General features: G+C 46.0%; 1 protein-coding gene across 2 annotated transcripts in view; it reads left to right on the top strand.

Moving 5' to 3' along the window:
• The window catches only part of PARD3B (par-3 family cell polarity regulator beta), a 1,047,303-nt gene extending 1,029,412 nt beyond the window's left edge, over window positions 1-17,891 (top strand). For both annotated transcript variants that reach the window (XM_059168302.1, XM_059168301.1), the window contains one exon: window positions 17,347-17,891. In XM_059168302.1, the coding sequence (XP_059024285.1) occupies window positions 17,347-17,704 (358 nt within the window). In that variant the 3' untranslated portion in view covers window positions 17,705-17,891. The remainder of the gene's footprint in view (window positions 1-17,346) is intronic.
• The last annotated feature ends 352 nt before the right edge of the window (window positions 17,892-18,243 follow it).

Raw genomic sequence — 18,243 nt, 5'->3', positions numbered from 1 at the left:
CTGAGGGTGGTTCATCGTGTCCATTTATAAAGCCTCATGGAACTGAACACTTGAAATGGTCACATTTCTTGTATGTAATTATATCTCAGTAAATTTGAGGGGGAAAAGAAGTGAAAAGAGAGGCCCATTTTTTCCTGGGCTTTACTCCCAGGTCATGGCAGAGCTCAGGCTCTGGGGAGATCCTCCACGGCCATGGCCCTTGCTGGTCCCTGGCAAACTTCCACCTCTCAGAGACACCTGGCATGCTTGACTTCACCATACTTTCTAAGGCCCAGGAGAAGACTCAAGCGAGTCTGGCTTGAGTTTCCACATTCCCAGGCAATGCAATAGTCTGTTTGCCACTTAAATGAACGCTGTGAACCTTATTACCCTATTCATAAAATCAGTATGACATAGGATGAGATGAAAATCTCACGGGGCTCTCCAGACCTCCTTTCCCAAAGCAACTGAAGACCCAGCCCTCTCTCCCATGGTGTATGTGAGCAGAGAACATGGACAGAGATGAGCAACTAACAGAGGCTGCGTATTTCTTTGGCTGGAAGGAAGGAGAGAAGCAGGGAGAAAGGGATGGAGACAATGGGGAAGGGGAAGTCATTTTGGTTTCTCCCTTTTTATTTACCCTGTGGGTCTGAGCAGGCAGGAACTTTCCTGGCATGTGTTAGATTTATACAACTAATTGCTAATTATTTGCACACTCATTGTTGTCGCCTACTGGATAATTGGTAGAGGACGAGAGTTTGGGATTATTCACTTTCTCAGAAATAGACTAACTTAATTGCACATGGAGTTATGACCGTTTATCATAGACACAGGCATCAAAGTCTACAAGAAGTTTGCCCAGGACCAAAAACCCATCAGGCAACCTCCCATACTGCGTGGTTCTTCTCTTTCCCCACCTAACACCTTCTTTATTGGAGTTTAAAGAGGGAATTACTCTAGACCTTTTGCTTTTCACCTTCTCCACCCTGGAGATGTTGGGAACTGTGCCAAGCTGAGGCAACATGAGCTACAAGGAAGCTTCTCCCTCCCCAGGTGGTTTCTAAAGTGAATGGCCATCTGCCCTTTCAAAGTATGTTATCCTGTAGAACGTGTGTTTATACCATCCGGCGCCCTCCTCCACACACAAACAAGAGGTTAAGTATTATTGGCCATTGGTCTCCCTCTAGATTAAATATTCAGATACTCCTCTCTATACAAGATGGGGAAAAAAATCTACTAGCAAATATAACCAAAAAGTCCAAGAGTAGACTTATCTTCAGCTACAGCTACCTGGAAACTCAGACTGCTATCAGGAGCTGGTATCCTTCTCCCCATCTCTTGACTCTGCTTTCTTCTGCATTAGCTCCATTGCCAGGCAAACTCACCCGCCGTGGGGTCCAGACAGCTGCGCAAAGCACCAAGCTTATCTTCCTGTCTTCTCAGCCACTCCCTTAAGAAAGGGAATCTCCTATTTCAACATATCCAAAGGAAGTCCTAGAATTGCCCCAGGTGGCTGAGATCAGATATGTACTTAATGATAGGTGATCACTGTAGCCAGAGGGTGGAATGTTCTACTGGCCAGGCCTCAGTTACATTGGGAGTCAGTCCACCTGAACCACATGCACTGGGAGCAGGCATGGAACGATTCCCAAAAGAAGAGATTACTATCACCCAGATAAGATGGAATGGATTCAATGTAGGAAAAACCAGCAACTTCTTTCTGTCCCAGCTGTGATGACAAAGGAAGAAGGAAGGGTAGCATCAAGGATGAAAGAGAAAAGTAGAAGCTCTTGTTACAGACTCATAAAAGGAAGAATGAGTGCTAAACTCCTAAAAAATTATCCATCAGATCAATGCACCAAACCATTTTCTACTTCTGGATCTGCTTGTCCTCTAATCCACAGGCTTCCGGAATGCTTCCTCAAGTAAATACCATCCAGTATTTCATCCATCTAAATAATCTGATGTTAAAGAAAAGGACAGGAGAGATGGAGGATATTATGTCTCTTTCAAGACCATGCTTGATGGTCTTTTGGCTGCTGCCCAACTTCCTTTGGCTTTGGGTGCATGTGTCTATAATTCACTTTGTGGCTTGCCCATGTGCTTATGCTGATCCTTCTCAAAGACGTGAACAGCCCCCAATCCAAGTCCTCCAGCGACTTTCCAAAGGTGGCATCAATGTGGACACATTAATAAGTAATGATTCGACATAGGGGTAAAACCTAGACTACACAGAAAAGAGCAACTGTTTAGAGAGTATATGTTTCCGTGTATTTTGTATCTTCTTTTAATGAACATAGTCCATAAGTTTGGGGAAAGTGGTGATAACTTGCCTCATTTCCATCTGGAGAAAGCAGATTTTTAGAGAGAAAAGGACCTCTAGACATATTTGAGTATTTGGAAGACTGAGAAAAGCATGTAAGACATGGCATCAGGAACAGGCAATAGAAACTTGGAGAAGAGAGAAGAATAACAATGATAATAATAGCCAACATTTACCAATCGCTTACCACACCCAGGTATAGTGCCAAGTGTTTTCCAGTGCATTTTCTAACTTAGCTCCCCTGACTAGCCAGCGAGGCAGGTCACCCTTACTATTCCAACTTCACACATGGAGAGACTGGGACTATATTACAGAGGATAAACAACCGTCCTAACATCGCATGTCCTCTAAGGGAAAGGCCAGAGCTATGAGCAAGCAAGTGTCCTGCTGTTGCATCTCTGGATGCCCATAGCAGGATCTGTGCCGATGGTCAGGGCCCCACAGCTCAGAGTTAGCTGAGACCTGAACACAGACATCTCTGGAGATAGAGAAGATCAAGAGAGACTCCAGCAGAAGAAGATAAAGCAGGAGGGCTGCTGATGGCAGCCAGAAGACACCTAGAAGTCTATCCAGTTTGGACAAAAATTCAAGATCCCAACAATCAAAAAGGAGCACACCTGAAAGATGGTAAAAGACCGAAGACAAAGGCTCTACTGGCATTAGGAAGGCGGCAGCAAATGAAGACACCCAGCCTGGACATTAAGATTCAGGGCTAGGATCTCATTCCCTGAAGGATGGGAATGGGCAGGGCACAACCTCAGGCCTGGAGAAGGTGAAGGGGGTAATACTAATCCTTACAATCTCTCACAACTGAACAGGGCTTTTGTCAGTTACACCATGCTTTCCACATGCCTCTAATGATTGATCTTCCCCCAACCACCCTGAGGGCTTGGCATTATAATCCCCACTTTTGAGCGAAGAAAATAAATGTTGACATTTCCCACTCAAAGCCAGTGGCGGAGCCAGAACACGAACCCAGGAGTTTTGACTCCAAGAGCAGTGCTCTTGTTGACCACAGAGAGGCTGAGCCCACCAGCACAACGGAAACCCATTCACGGAAGCTGGTGTCCAGACGAGTGTTTGGTCACTAGGCAACAAGCAAGATGCCAGCTGCAGGGGAAGGTACAAGGCTGAAATTCAAAGGGGCATGATTTTTTTTTTTTCTCTCAGTTTAAAGAAAAGAGGACCCTTTTTCCACCCCAGGAATCATCAGAGAATCTCGTGTACTATATCACAGTGAGGGCTTATCACGTGCCAGGCACTGGGAAGTCAACAATGAACCCAATAATAGTACTTACCATCACGAAGCTCACGTTCTACTGGGGGACAAGTAAGAAAACAGGTCATCCGTTATAGTGGCTAGCAGTTCATAGAGGCAGAACTTTCCCTAAGCAAGCATCAAGTCTGCACTATATTCAAGATTTTCCGTGACCTTATGTAATCTTACCATATACATTTAAATCAACTATGACTTAATTTTCTAGCATTACTGATGCTGCTCAAGAAGTTTACAAGGGGGACATCTGATTCAGACATACGGGCTCAGGAAGAAATGATGCTGGAACAGGTCAGCTTGGACTCTTAAAAACAAGAGCACTTTCTTGGCCTCTGAGTGTTTTCTGCCCCGCACCTGCAGTTTTCCAGCTACCTCCGGTCATCATAGAGGATCATCTTCTCTCCCCGTCCCCATCTCTCTGCCGCTTATGCCCAGCTCTTCTTCCAGACTCCTCTAATGCCACGGCTCAGGCTCATCGGAAGCCTGTGCTACAGCTGGCGTCCCAAGGCACTCCCTCGGCATGCAGCAGATGTGCCCTGAGCTGTCTTTCATTTGTTTTTTTGTCCCCTCAGCTGGTTGGTAAGATCCCAGACAAGGGACTGGGGCTCAGACCTTTCTGTAGGTGCTGGATGTTTGGGGGGTTCGAACACAGAGCACGGTCACCAATGAGCTTGGAAGACGGCCCTCTGGGCTAGGTTAACCTTGCGAGTTTTGTCTGTCCAGATTTAGAATGACAGAGGAACGATAAGAGGATTATTTTTTAAGTAAGCATTTGGCTTCTCAAAGCAATTCTGAGTGCCTATCCCTGACAAATGAAATTTTCCCCTGAAGCTATTTCTTCCTATGAGAAATACTACCCGGAGAGGAACAAATGGATTTAAATTTAGTTATTTTCCACCATCTTGATTTTCCAGGGATTTACTTTTTTAATGATGGTGATGAAGGTAATTAACAATTCACTCCATTTGTTGTTGACGTGATGATGATACTTTACTTTAAACATCTACTGAATGTGCTGTACACTTACTTACAAGTGACTGTAAAATTGCTAAAATCCAGCAGGTATTTTTCTGTTCCTGGTTTTACCAAATTGTAGTTCACAAAGAAACCTCACTTAACTGAATCAACTAAGTAGCGAGTCCCCCGGTGAGATGTTAGAGCGGGCTAAGTAGGTTGTAAATAAAACAATTAAAGGGCTAGTTTACACCTCATCAAGTCGCTTAACCACCTGATAACAGTTAACTACAGACTTTCCTCATAAAATGCACAGAGCAAGGAAGTAAGTTAGAGTCCAGGTTTTTTCAGGAGGGGGACACACCTCCCCTTCCTTTACCTGAGGTCTGGTATTCCTCTGCCAGGGGGTTGCCCAGTCTGACCTTGAGGGCCAACACGATATCTGCATAATGCCTCCTGGGGAGTGCAAATTCTGATCCAGAAATCCCATTAAAAGCAAGCTTCCCTTCATACCCATAACCTTTGAGACACCAGCGTCACCTAAGATCTTAGATTCTTTTCAGCCCAACTTTCGTCCAGTTTGCTTTCACTCGTATCATTGCACTCTCTCCTCTGAGAAGAAAAGCACATATTGCTTTACAGATGGAGAAACCAAGGCACAGATAAGTGAAGAGGTCCAGCCAGGGTCACAAGCAGAGGTCAGGCTGAAATGCAGCGCTGTGACCTCAGGTCCGTTTGGACTGGAGCCTGTGTGGTTGCCTGGAAGGGTCCTGAAATTGTAACCCCGGGTGCATCACCGGGAGGGCACCTATCCGTTTTACAGAGTTGAAGATAAGGTCTAGGAAAGTAAAATGACTTGTCTGAAGCCCCCTGGGATCTGACCCAGTCTTTGCAGTTCCGACCCCGGGCGGGTTTTCCACGCTGCAGCTCTCCCTTGCACAGAGCTCTTGATGGAGAACTTCCTGTTCACGACTTACAGGTGGACCACGTGTGGTAATAGACACGTCCGAGTACTTCCCACGACAGTTGGGTTCTTTACAGTGAGGAATGTGGATAACATACACCTGTCCGGTGGAGGCTGTGACCCGGATGGGTGATGCAGAAAGGGGGCGGGGCTGCATCAGGAACAGCTGGAGGGGCAGGTGGGAGCCTTTAAGGAGAAAAAAAGGCTGCAGGAGGAGAGCCTGAGGGGGCTAAGCCCGACCTCCAGGGCTGGCTCCAGCTGAGTATCGTCTTAAAGGAAGGGAAGGCCTAAGGTTAAAGAAAAACAGGGAAGCCGAATTTTTATGTGAAAGTCCTCAATGTTCCAATGTCAGCAACTAGCTGAATTTTTTAAAAAATGTGAGCCCCCCCTCCATATATATGTATATATACATATATATGCTGTATAAGAACATTGAACATACATAATGTATGAATATATGTGGTGTGTGTATATATATTATTATTTATATGTTCCTATATAGATTCGTTGTAATGACTTATAATTCGCAATGTCTGTTGGAGCGTTTCCTACACCAATGCATATTAATGTGGAGTGGGACACAGAGGGTCCGTTCGCACCCCGTCATAAATTTTAGATTTGCTTACGAATTTATTTACTTGCTCATTTTAGGTCTTTGGACATATACCTTAAGCTTCCTATAGAAGATGTAGTTTTCTTTCTTGTAAAAATGACTGAGTGTGACTTCAAGCTAACAAGTGTTGAGGATCTCAGTGTAATTGGTCTGTTTGTTCTTACTCAGTTTCTGCAAGGGGAGGAAAGGCGGCCCTGCACTCCCCATTTTATGTCCGAGGTCACTGGGGTTCAGGAGACGTCCAGGCACCTGAATTGTATTTCTGTGAGGGGCATTTCCCAGTCCAAGCCCAATCTCTGTCTCGGAGTCCTCCGCTCTCCCCACCACCCTGAGGTGCATCCTGAGAGCACCTCCCACCCCCACAGCAAAAGAGATCTAGAGATCTGAAGGCTTGAGGTCCACGACAGCAAAGGTAAAACCTGGAATCCCGTCTTTCCCGAAGCTTGGAAACAAGCTGGCGCGGGGCAAATGGTAAATAACATTTTATTTGGGAATGGCTCTTTAGTCTTAAATCACTTCGGCATTTACTTTTAATTAATTTCTTTAAATTAGACGACTCAAACATGTAAATATTTGCTTTTCTATGATAAGCTTTTATTTAAATTATTAAAGCTTCAGCTTCGTGACCGATTTTAAGCAACGAGTTTGCCGCCTCGCTGATCATAGGAGGCGTGTGCCCAAACAGGGGGGAGTGACTTCATCTGGCATGTGCCCCGGCACCGAATACGGCCGAGATTGAGGCAGCGCTCAGAGAAATGGAAGCCGGGGTGAATGTACGGTTTTCTTCGGATTGCTCAAGGACTAAATCAATAAATCAGGGAGTTAGAGAACAAATGTAGGTTGAAATAACATCTGAAGGAGCTCACTCACAATAAAAGCTTGTCTTGCTCTGTCTTTTTTAAAAGCACTCATCAGTGGCTCTGGACCCACATATTAGTTCGCTAAAAGGAGTGGAGGCGGGGGCGTGGGGGCGCTTGTAGAAGGGCTGAGGACAGTCACTGTACAAGAACACTGGAGACACGAAAAGAAGACGAAGAAGAGGAGGAGGAGGATGAAGACAGAGTCATGAGGAGAGCCGAGTAATTTCATAGCCCCAATCAGTGTGAGCTGTGATGAGCCTGGATTTGCTAGCTGCCCAATTTTACCAGCATCAAAGGCGAGCGCGGAACTCGCCGAAGCTGGGCTGACAGTTGGGCTCCAGGACTGCAGAAAGAGAAATCACAAAGAATGCTCGGATTTCAATAAAAGGAGATTTGAAAGGAAAAGGCTTGTAATGACGTTAATAACCAGTCTTTCCCAGCCGTGTAATGATCAGCCCGAGGATGGAGAGACCAAGGCCAGCCGGGCGAGCTCAGCGCTAGCCATCGACACCTGAGTCTCTTAATAACTTTCATTATTTGTTGAAAATCATTTTGACAATACAGTTCAGCAACCTTTGTGCTGTAAATCCATTTCATCTGCAAAAATGAAAGCTGAATAGAAGGTGATATTCTAGAAAACCTGTCATGCTGGTGTCATCTCCAAAGCTCTTGGCCACATAATGAGCTGGGCTCCAGACGGGTTGAATGAATGGGGGCCCAGGGCCGAGCCGCCTGCGTGCCCACCAGGCCCAGCCTCGGGCCCTGGCACCTGCTTAGCACAGAGCAGGAGAGGAAGGCCCAGAATTACCCTCTGCAGTTTGGTGAAAATTGTCGTGAGGCTCTTCAGTACCCACCTCAGAACTGCTACCGAGAGGCCAAAAGCGCTTCCATTTACCAACCGGTGGAAACTGGAGAATGGGCCCATAGCCTTGGTGCTGGGCGTCAGGGAAATGGTGTGGCTATGAATTTCCAAAATGTACCCAAGTATGATTGTGGCTGAATCCATCACCAAAATCCAAACTCCGCCGAGTGGAGCTCTGGGTCCAGGCTATACCTGCTTCGGTGCGTCCTCTCCCATGGAAGGTGGGACCGAGAAGCTCGGGTCGCTGTTGAGAGCAGGATGGGGAAAGCCCTGTTCACAGGAAGCCTGTACGGAGAGGGCATCAAGGCAGGGTGTAGAGGGCCTGAGCTCCTGCCCTTCCTGCCTAAAAGCAAACCCGGCTCTCCTCATCTTTATATTGGTGCCTGGTCCATCCATAAGGACGAACCCTAACATGCTCATTTCTTAGGGCAGAAAGTGAACCCAGAGTTCTACGAAATATGTTATATAAACCTCACTTAGTCTTATAAATCTGGGAGAAAAGGTGACTTGATATTAAAGGGGCGGGGAGCTTACAGCAGAACTTGTATTCAGGTATAAGCAAAAAAATTCTTCCCCACTGTCGGAATTCAAATCTGAGAGTGTCGCATCCAAAAAATGTAAACAATCCCACAGTCCCCGAAACAAAACTGATCTCGCCTGTCTTTGCAAGCTGTGCCGTGTTTTGCCGATGTGCTCAAAATCGCTTCAAAGTTGGTGGCAACTGGTTTGATGGTCACAAAATCCTACTGCCCGTTGGACTCACGTGCACCTGGCTCGACGGAAGAGACCGGCTCTCTGGCGAAGCTGGCCCACGTCTCCGCCTGCCTGTCTGCTCGTCCTAACGTACTATTGCTCGTCCACCTGAGAGGGGATCGGAGCTTAGAGTAAGGCTGAACAGTGACAATGGACAGCCAAGAATACTTAAGAGAGCATTCTCCAGAACCCAGTGTCTGGCTGGAGAGGGCAGGGCAGGGAGGAGCCTCCATTTCTGGCATAGTTGACTGTGTAGGTTGTCATTCTCCGAAGGGACCACTGGAAGGGCAGCAGATGTGGGGGGAGGCCATTCTTTACTTTTGTACCTGTAAGGTTTGAGGTGTCTAGGGAGCCTCCAAGGGGAGTCATGCCACCCATCCCACGGGTAATTCACACCACTCCCCTGTTCCAAACCTATTGAATGCAAATCACACTCCTCATCTCCCCCCAACTCTACCTCTGGCATTATGGTCCTCCATGACCAGGCTCCAGACTCCTCTCCATGCTCAACCACTTCTTACTCACCAACTGTTCCCCAGCCAGTGTCAGCAGAAGGTCTATGATTACTCTCACCCCTCTCCCCTGGGCACATTGTGGACAGCAAGATGCAAGAGAGGTTAGAGGCTGCACAGACTAGCTTAGTGGTTAAGCATGCAGCCTCTGGACCAGTCTGCCTGGTGTTGAATCTGGGCCCTGCTACTTCCTGTGTGACCCTGGTCAGGTTGCTTCACCTCTCTGTTCTTTAGCTGCCTCATCTGCACGCCAGGGATAATAATAGTATGTACCTTGTAGAGCTGTTGAAAGGAACAAACACAGAGAAAATGCTTGGGATGGAACCGGACCTGCTGGAGGCCGTCAGGAAAGGACTCCAGTGGCTTCAGCTCTCTCTGATTCTAAACCAAGCTTCGGAAATTTATTCCTGAGCTCATCAAGGATGGTAGGAGCACTGTCCTCAGCACTTCTGTTTCCGCTTCTGAATTGCAGGGAAAGAGAATCGCGGTGGCAGGGTTCTCTGGGGTCTCAACGAAATGATATAGAAAGAAGCTCTTACACACACATGTGCGCGCACAAACACACACACAGAGAACATGGACTCTTCACTGTGGTTCTTGCCCTTAGTGAAGAGGGATTCTGATGATCTAAGACTGCTGGAGGTTTATACCCCAAATCTCCCTCTTGCCCAGGCTTTAGAAGTCAATGGCAGAGGAACAGGGGGAGGTGAAGGTGTGGCAGTGATACGAATATCTGATCAGCTGCAGATAAGATACATGAATATCTTATCCAAAGATCACATGTATGACTCTGAAAATAGATACAATCTAAATTGATCAAGAAAAAGCCACCCTCTTGAACAGTGTGTTTTTTTCCACCCGAATGTCCTTTCTCCAGGCAGTGACTATGGACAGGAAACTGGATATTGCTTCTCCTAAAGGGCAGGCGAAACTATCTTTAGAATTCCAGACCCTATACTCTTGAACCTGTTGGCCCTCCAAGTCTGACCTTGAAATCGCATCGTTGTCTCTTGCATGACAATCGGATGAAATCCTCAGTGTTCAGATAATGAAATTCGGAGCCTACTGTTACAATAGAAAGAGAGAGATTATTTGAGTGGCCTAACAAGTTAGGACAGTCTGTTCCTTTGGTTACCATTCTCTTTGGATAAAACCTCTCCTGTGGTTAAAAAGACCATGGGGTAATTACATGCAGCCCTTGCTCAGATGGATTTCATGACTTCTCTGTGGCCACTCACAACAGTCTGGCTTGCCACGGGCTTCCTTCTCCACCTCTGCTTTTGTGCAGCCCTTTCTGATGGTCCTAGGCACCCACCAGCAAGTCACACCCCCTCATAAAGGAAATTATTTGGGCAGGGCCGTTTTTAGGGAATACCTCCTGCCATCTGATGGGGTCGGATGAAACATTCTTAGGGACCCTTTTCCAGATAACATCTGCCACAGGGTTGCATCAGATCCCACCTTCATGGGATAGGATGGCACAAAGAGTTGGGATATAACTACACTCTTGTGTTTATAGTCACTGTTGAAAAAGACACAAAAAAGGCATTAAATGTGGGCGATCGACGTTACTGTCTTAAGCCGTTTTAGACACGTCTTCTGAGCCCTGAGTCATTATCGTTCCACCTTCATTTTCTTTGCAAACATTTCCTTGGTGTTAACCACGGCCAAAAGCCTCTCCCGAGCCTTCTCTTCCCACTCCGGTTCTCAGCAAAGAGTAGGAGCCCGCTCCTCATAATGGAATGGGAAACGTGAGTGATGAAAAGGAGATTTTTTTTTTTCTCCTTTCCAAAATCCTTTCTATAACGCCGGCCATCAAATGATCGTTATATTTTATATTTTATGATTCTGTGAAATGTGCCAAAATCAGAGCTACGTAATACACATGGCAGAGGGCTCTGCTAATCCTGGGCGACCGCCTTCATGCCGGAATGAAGGGTGAAGTGCCGATAAGTAGAAACCCGACACGGAAGGAATTCCAAACACAGACTAAAAGCTTCTCTGGCTACATCACACAGGCAACTCCAGCGCCCACAACACTGTGTCTTTGTGCTGATCTCCTTTTAGCTTTGCCATATTTGCAGAACTGTAGCGCAAAGCGTCAGCACCAGCTCAGCTGCTGAGTAATGGCAAGCCTGATAGGACGATGGCTTCGCCAGGTGTCGACTTTCTGCCAAGGGGTACGAGTCCCTCTCGGAGCGCCCTAAGTTTCCCATCATGTTACTTCCTCCTATCCGAACCCCAGATTTGGGCACCACCGGTTCTTACCAAAAAAGGAAATCCACAAAGGCTCCCTGGGAAAAGTTAAGAAATCGTCTTTGGGCTCGTGGCTAATAGCACGCAGGGTATTTTACAGAAATTCAGGAGAACAAGATTCTGCCTTTCGGAAGCTTCTCCCTGAGCGAGGAATCCCATGCTTGTGCCGAAGGTGGACGTACTCGCCTCTTCTCGTAAATTCTTTAGGACTTTCACACGTTTTACTGCATACCTTACTTTTATGCCTGCTTAATGTATCCCTTCTCGAAGCAGACTCTCTTCTAGTCCCTAAATGTGTCTCAAGCTCAGTTGTTTCTCCGTGTTCTTCTTCAACCTCACCGGCCATGCCTTCCCCTAAAGGGAGCTCATTGGATGAGAGACAGTGATGGTTCTTAAGCTCGGCGTGGAGACACGTAGGTGAATTATGATCAGCTCTGTATTGCAAGGATTTGTTACTGATACTTGAACTGAAGGTTGCAAATAATTTATTTTGATAAATTACAACATACTTGAGTTTTCTCCCTCAATAATGTTGCTCCCACTCCCTTGAATTGACTTGTTCTTTCTTGAGTGGGAGGGAAGGGCATTGCGTTCCCACAGGTGGTAGGAAAGTTTGCATAATCCTAGCTTCTGCCTCTCTGAGGCTCGAGCAGCGTATATGAGAGCCATCCATCATGTGTGTTCCAGTAAAGAAAAAGCTGGGAAGTGCTGTGACAGAAGGGAACTGGACATCACCTCTACCTCTTATTCGTGGTCATCAATCCTCCAGTCCGGGTGCTTGAAACCGTGGTGATTGCCCCTGGCTGTCACCTTTGATATTCTCTCCCTAAGGCCTTCATTTGAGATCCTGGTGAATTGTATTTTTAATTGGATACATTACGGTGTTCCTAGATCATTGTGTTTATGACAGAAACAAAGAAAACTTCTTTGTCAGATGATAATAAACACAGTGCTTAACTGATTCTTGAATGAATACACTTAACCTGTACTACTTAGTCATGTTGACCTCACTGGTAAGTCAAGACAATTAAATGTGAGCCCAAGATTTACTAAGCACATACGGATGTTTCAAGTACTGTAGAAGACAACAGGGGATACTTCTGTTCTGAGAAAACGAGACAAATGCAATAACCTATGCCCTGATAAGGTTTATAGTTGTTCCTTGTTAGACCCAATCCAACCCCCTTGTTCAGCCCACCATCTTGTTTTCCTTCCCCCTTTCCTTCTTTAAAAATTAGAGACTATGTAATATACACGTAATGTAGAACATGATGACTGTAGCTACCACGGCCGTATGATATATAGGAAAGCTGTTAAGAGTGTAAATCTTAAGCGCTCTTACCACAAGGAGAATTTTTTCCCCTTTATTCTTCTTTCTTTTCTTTTCATCATGTCTATATGAGAAGATGGATGTTAGCTAGAACTATTGTAATCATTTCATAATAGCTGTAAAGCAAACCGTCGTGCTGTACAACTTAAACTTATAAAGCGATGTATGTCAATTATTTCTCAATCAAACAAGGAAGAAGAAATAGAGACCAGTCTTACCTCGACCTTTGCCAGTCTCTGGCTCTAAGTGAGAGTCTGCTACCTCCTTTTGTTTTTTTATCCACCGACCTATTTCTACCCCTTCCACACTTCTGTCTTTTATTGTGCATATTTATGGGTTTTCTCTTCACTTTAAACCCTCGTTAACAAATTCAACACACATTTATGGAACACCTAGGGTATGCAAAGCCATGTGCTGAGCTTTGAGGTCGATCACTGCATATATAAGACTCAGTTCTTTCAAGATGTTTGTGCTCTAGCTAGTACATAACTGGTCTTTCGCCCACATGAAGTGAGAATGACCTACTGGGATGAATGCAGAAAAAACAGCTTTTCTTTGTAATCCAGGAGGGAATGAGGAGAGAGCAGGGGCCAATAGGAGTATTCAGGATTGTTCATGGCCCATCTCCTATTCCAGTAAGTATAACCACCTCATTCCCAGCTAAAAGGTTTTGCCAGTGACTCAGTCTTTCCAACACTAAGCCCTTTCCCCATCCAGGATTGCCTTAGCAAACGTAGGCACTTGCCTTGCATCCTTCCATAGAGTGAAGACTTGGAACCTGGGGGCTGGCTCTCTGACCCGCTTAGCGTCTGGTTTTCAGACCTTTTTTTGTTTAATGAAAACCAGTGACATACTAGGCTGATAAAAAGAGGATAATCTCATGTAAAGAAAGTGATTGTTACTGTTTCTTCACATATCAACACCATACAGCCTTGTCACGTTTCAGCTTAAAGGTTGACATTCATTTTTGCTGGTGTCCTCATCTATGTGATTGGAAACTGCGTAACTGAGATAGTTCCTATGAGTTCTCCGAGCAAAAGCTGAAGCCTTTGGCCTCCAGAAACAATCCTAATCAAGAATAAAATAGGAAGGGGCGCCTGGGTGGCTCAGTGGGTTGGGTGGAAATTCTGCCTTCCACTCAGGTCTTGATCCTGGGATCGAGTCCCGTATCGGGCTCTCTGCTTTACGGGGAGCCTGCTTCCCCCTCTCCCTCTGCCTGCCTCTCTGTCTACTTATGACCTCTCTCTCTGTCAAGTAAATAAATAAATAAAATCTTTAAAAAAATAAAATAAAATAGGAAAAAAGTAAACAATGAAAAATGTGGAAAAAAAAACCCCAAAATTTTAGAAGTATAGATAGTTTCATGATCGCTTCCTCAAAGAGGTATATTATAAAGAAAGCAAAAACAGACTAGTTCCTTCTTCCTTAGGTAAATACGGTTCCTGAGTAACATTTTTCAATGGAAAGGGTTTTTTTTTAGGAAAATTAGTAACACATTCAAATAAAACTCATGAGGTCCGCTTGACTTATTTCGCTAAGCATGATACGCTCTAGTTCCATATATGTTTATAAAAAATAAAAAATTATTAAAATAAAAATAAATAAAAAAGTGAAAAAAAAAAAAACTCATGAGGTCACCTGCAGAATGAGTGGTCTGGAAGTACTGATATATTTGCCGTTCAAGTCCTTGTTTTCATCATAGTCTCTGGAGGAAGCTGCCCCGGGATTTCTGAAAGTTGGCCGGTAACCGGAAACGTGCAACATCGGTCACTTCCATAAGCATTTCTTGGGCCCCAGAATGGACTGGTTTTTGTGCTTTTCTACAAACACTAAATCTCACCCAAATATACAAAAGGGAAACTCAAGATCAACAAAGCTAAATTTTCAGCTCCTTATTCTTCTTTCTTTTTCCTATCAAGTTAATGAAAAGGGCTTTTTTTTTTCCTGTTTAAAAATCATTTGTGTGTGTGTGTGTGTGTGTGCACGCGTGCCAGGGGTCTCTGTGTGTGCACATACATGCACACAATATTCACCTGCCCTTAGAAGTCACTCTGGCAAAAATCTGTAGGAAATGCTGGATTTTGAGGAAAAAGTTATTCTAAACAATAGCAGTGCCCCCCCATCAAAGAAGGAAAATTCTTCCATCACTCTTTGAACCTTAACAGTGTTTTCATAGGCCAGCTCATTGTTTTTCTTCTCTATGAAAAATTAAAAACAATAACTGTTTTGATGAGTTCTCCGGGAAAAGACAGTTTCCATGATTTCATTTCTTGACAAAGAACAGCTACCTCACTTGGTTTCTGCCACATGTAAGCAAACTCCCAGCTGTAAAACCTCCCATCAGAGGAAAGGATACGGACCCACAAAACCCTCAGAGTTCTTCCCAACCAAATGCCCAGGGGAAGAAGCCCGCCTGTCCCTTGCTGGCAGAGGTGAAGATGTCGGCAGGGGTGAGGTGTGGGAGAAGAGAGAACAACTGGCTGCCCCACCCCACCCCACCCCTGTGTGGTCACAGCGACATTCAGGGTACATTCTGCCCTGTCACCACTTGGTCTGGGTTGTCTCTTCAAAAAATAAAAAAATAAAAAAATAAAAAAAAAAACACAAGGTGTGCCTGTCTTTTATAATGTTCTGTTTTAAAGGAGAGAAATCTCCGCGGAGAGCCCAGGACCCTAAAAGTCCAAGGCCTGGAATTCCTCCTTTTTCTCTTTCCATTTTAAACAGGAAACATTCCCGCTAAGAGGGTCCGGAGGGAGCATGGGTTGTATGTTCATTTTAAGGCAGATAATGTTTGTGTGTTGCGAATGTCTGTGATTTATCCCAAGGGCTTAAAATGAGTGCAGAAAAACCACATGTTTCACTTCATGCAGAGAAATAGCTTCAGTGGGTTTCGAGAGAAAGCACAGGTTTAGAATATTTTTTTAAGGGTTTCGGAAATCTCTAACATGAACCGAAAGGAAATCGACATGGGGGGCGGGAAGGAGAGGAGCTTCAAATATTCTAGGACAAAGGAGATAATGAAGGCTGGAAGTTTTCTAAATCAAAATAAAATTCAAAAGGAAAGGGAAGATGTAATCTCGATCCTTTATTTCCCAGGGCCGGAGTGACAGATTTTGCGTGTGTGCCCCATTTCTCATGGGCAATTTCAATGAAAGCAAAGCAAACTGCATTGAATAATAGCCGTTGATGTTAGAATAACTTGTACACAAACAATTTAATTTTTTTAATCTGAAAACTCCAGCTAAATTACCCCAAGCTCGAGGATCTTTCATTATTATACATAGACCAATTAAGACATCAAAAAGTAGAAAGAGAGCGCTATTGTTCAGCCTCCTGACCGTGCTCACATGCTACTTTCCACAGGCACCCGAGCTTGGAGCCTGTCAAACCTTCACTGATTTGGGGGAACTTACAGAGCCATTTTAACATCAAACTCTGCAGATTACAGGGTGATTTTGACCCTCATTGACTGTACTTGATTAACCACAGACACCATATTCTTAGAGGTCTGTCATTGCTTTCAAGTGCTCTCCCAATTTGGATTCTGACATTGAAGAGCTTTTCATTAATTATTATTGTTGCTTTTTTTTTTTTCCTTTTAAAAAATTACAGAAGGGAGACTAGTAGAAAGTGGGAAGGATCGGGCGATGATAGCAGCAAATATGAACACAGAAGGTTTATGGGATTTTAAGAGCTGCAAACAGAACTCATCTGTTTAACCCCAGGCTAGACAAGATGCAGTCATCTGTACACAGTTTAGAGACGGACTGCTTCTGTTTCAGCAAATGGGTCAGAGGATGCTTGTTGTCTTCGTAGAGACATCCAGACAGGGTCAGTCGCTTGCTGTGAGCATTTCTTGTGGCCCCAGACCATTCTGTGTGCCTGCTCGTTACCTAGTGCTGGCTCGGCTCTTCCCACTCTGCCTCAGGCCTGCTGGTGCTTCTCGGCTTGATGGTAGAATTGCTTTACCTCGAGGTTCTAGGTGGCTAACTCCCAGCTCTGGGTTAGGACTTTCTCTAGGGACTGTAGAGAGGGGAGGGCACATGGGGAATGGTGAGAGAAGCTAACCAGAGTTAGACCGAGACCATGGTCCATGTCAACAGCGCCCCACAGACCAAGCAGGCGACATTATAAGCCTGAATAACCCGTACACTTCTACCGCCATGTCTGTGACATGGTTCTGTCATGGGAGGGAAGCATCAAGGAAGGGGTCAAACCATCCCCGCTTTAGGAGAGCCGAAGTCGGCCTTCTTTATTTAGAAAACCAGTATGGCCACTGCACGGAAGGCCGACACATGGTGCTCTAAGCCAGGTAGATGTAGATTTCTCTCTCGGGCACCAATCTGAGTGTCAGTCATCCTGGCTGACATGGGGTTCCATGGTGTCAAGGACGTGGGCCCTTGTCCTCTTGTCGTTGGACCTTCCTCAGCACATGGCTTCCTCCGTATAGTTTAAGATGGCAGCTCCCATGGCCAAAAGAAAGGAGACGGTGGAGGAAGACAATTCCACCTCTTCTTTTTAAGGGCGGAACTCACTTGGGTTCACACCGCATGGGCCAGGCCTAGTCTGTGACCACACCAAACTACACGGGAGGCTGAGGAATGGGCCCTTCAGCTGGGACTGGCTTAGTAGCTGCTGACGTGTGTCTGTTCTTCTCTTTCCAGGGGAGGACCAGCCGATGCCGTAGACTATCTGACGGCCACACCTCGAGCGCTCTACCAGGAAAGGGAGCTTCCATACTACCCGGGGGTTCATCCTGTGCGTCCTCCCAAAGGGAGCTACCCCCGCCCCCCAGATCTGAGGGTCGCAGACCTCCGGTATCCTCAGTATTACCCTCCTCCGCCAGCCCCCCAGCATAAAGGACCCTTCCGACAAGATGTTCCACCTTCCCCCCCTCAGCAGCACAGAGTGCCAGCCAATCCAGAAATGGGTAGACCAGGCCCCCGAGGGGGCAGCCCAGACCAGTATCCCTACCGAGCCCAGGATCCCAGGCAGAAGAGCCCCATGACTGCAGCCGTGTAGCTGAACGCCGCCAACCTCAGCCCGGCCCAGAGAGGGACACGTGTGACATCACCTTTGCCCTTCCTAGACTTTCAGGACTTCCTCCTGTTCAGACTTCTCCATGGGATGGATGGGTTTTTCTCACCGAGGTTGCAACACTTGACTGCTGGCCAGAGGCAAAGCGGGGGGGGGGGGGGGGGGGGGGGACAGGAGGGCGGGGGATCCCGAGGAAGAGAGAGGACGGGGGTCTTACAGTTACTGCCTGAGAGTCGGAGGACGTTTAGGATCGTTCAGTTCAGTGAGAGCGGCAGTTAAACAGGCAAATAATGGAGACGTTGCACACGGGGCCTCTCTGGTGCACACGAGCCGCATGGAACTGGCCGCGCGGAGGCAGTCTCCGAGGCTCGGGCTCAGCCCCCTTAGGAAAGCTGTTAAGTCTGAAGAGTGGCTGCAAATACGGGCATCTTAAATAAGTAGGTTTGGTTTTTTTTGTTTTTTTTTTTTTTCATTGGGAAAACAAAACAACAGCAAACATGACTCGTGGTTTCCTTGAAATGTTT

This window comes from Mustela lutreola, chromosome 3 (genome assembly GCF_030435805.1).
Source record: "Mustela lutreola isolate mMusLut2 chromosome 3, mMusLut2.pri, whole genome shotgun sequence".
NCBI classification, from domain to species: Eukaryota; Metazoa; Chordata; class Mammalia; order Carnivora; family Mustelidae; genus Mustela; species Mustela lutreola.
Note: the sequence above shows the minus strand (reverse complement) of the source record. Positions and strands in the feature narration are given on the sequence as shown.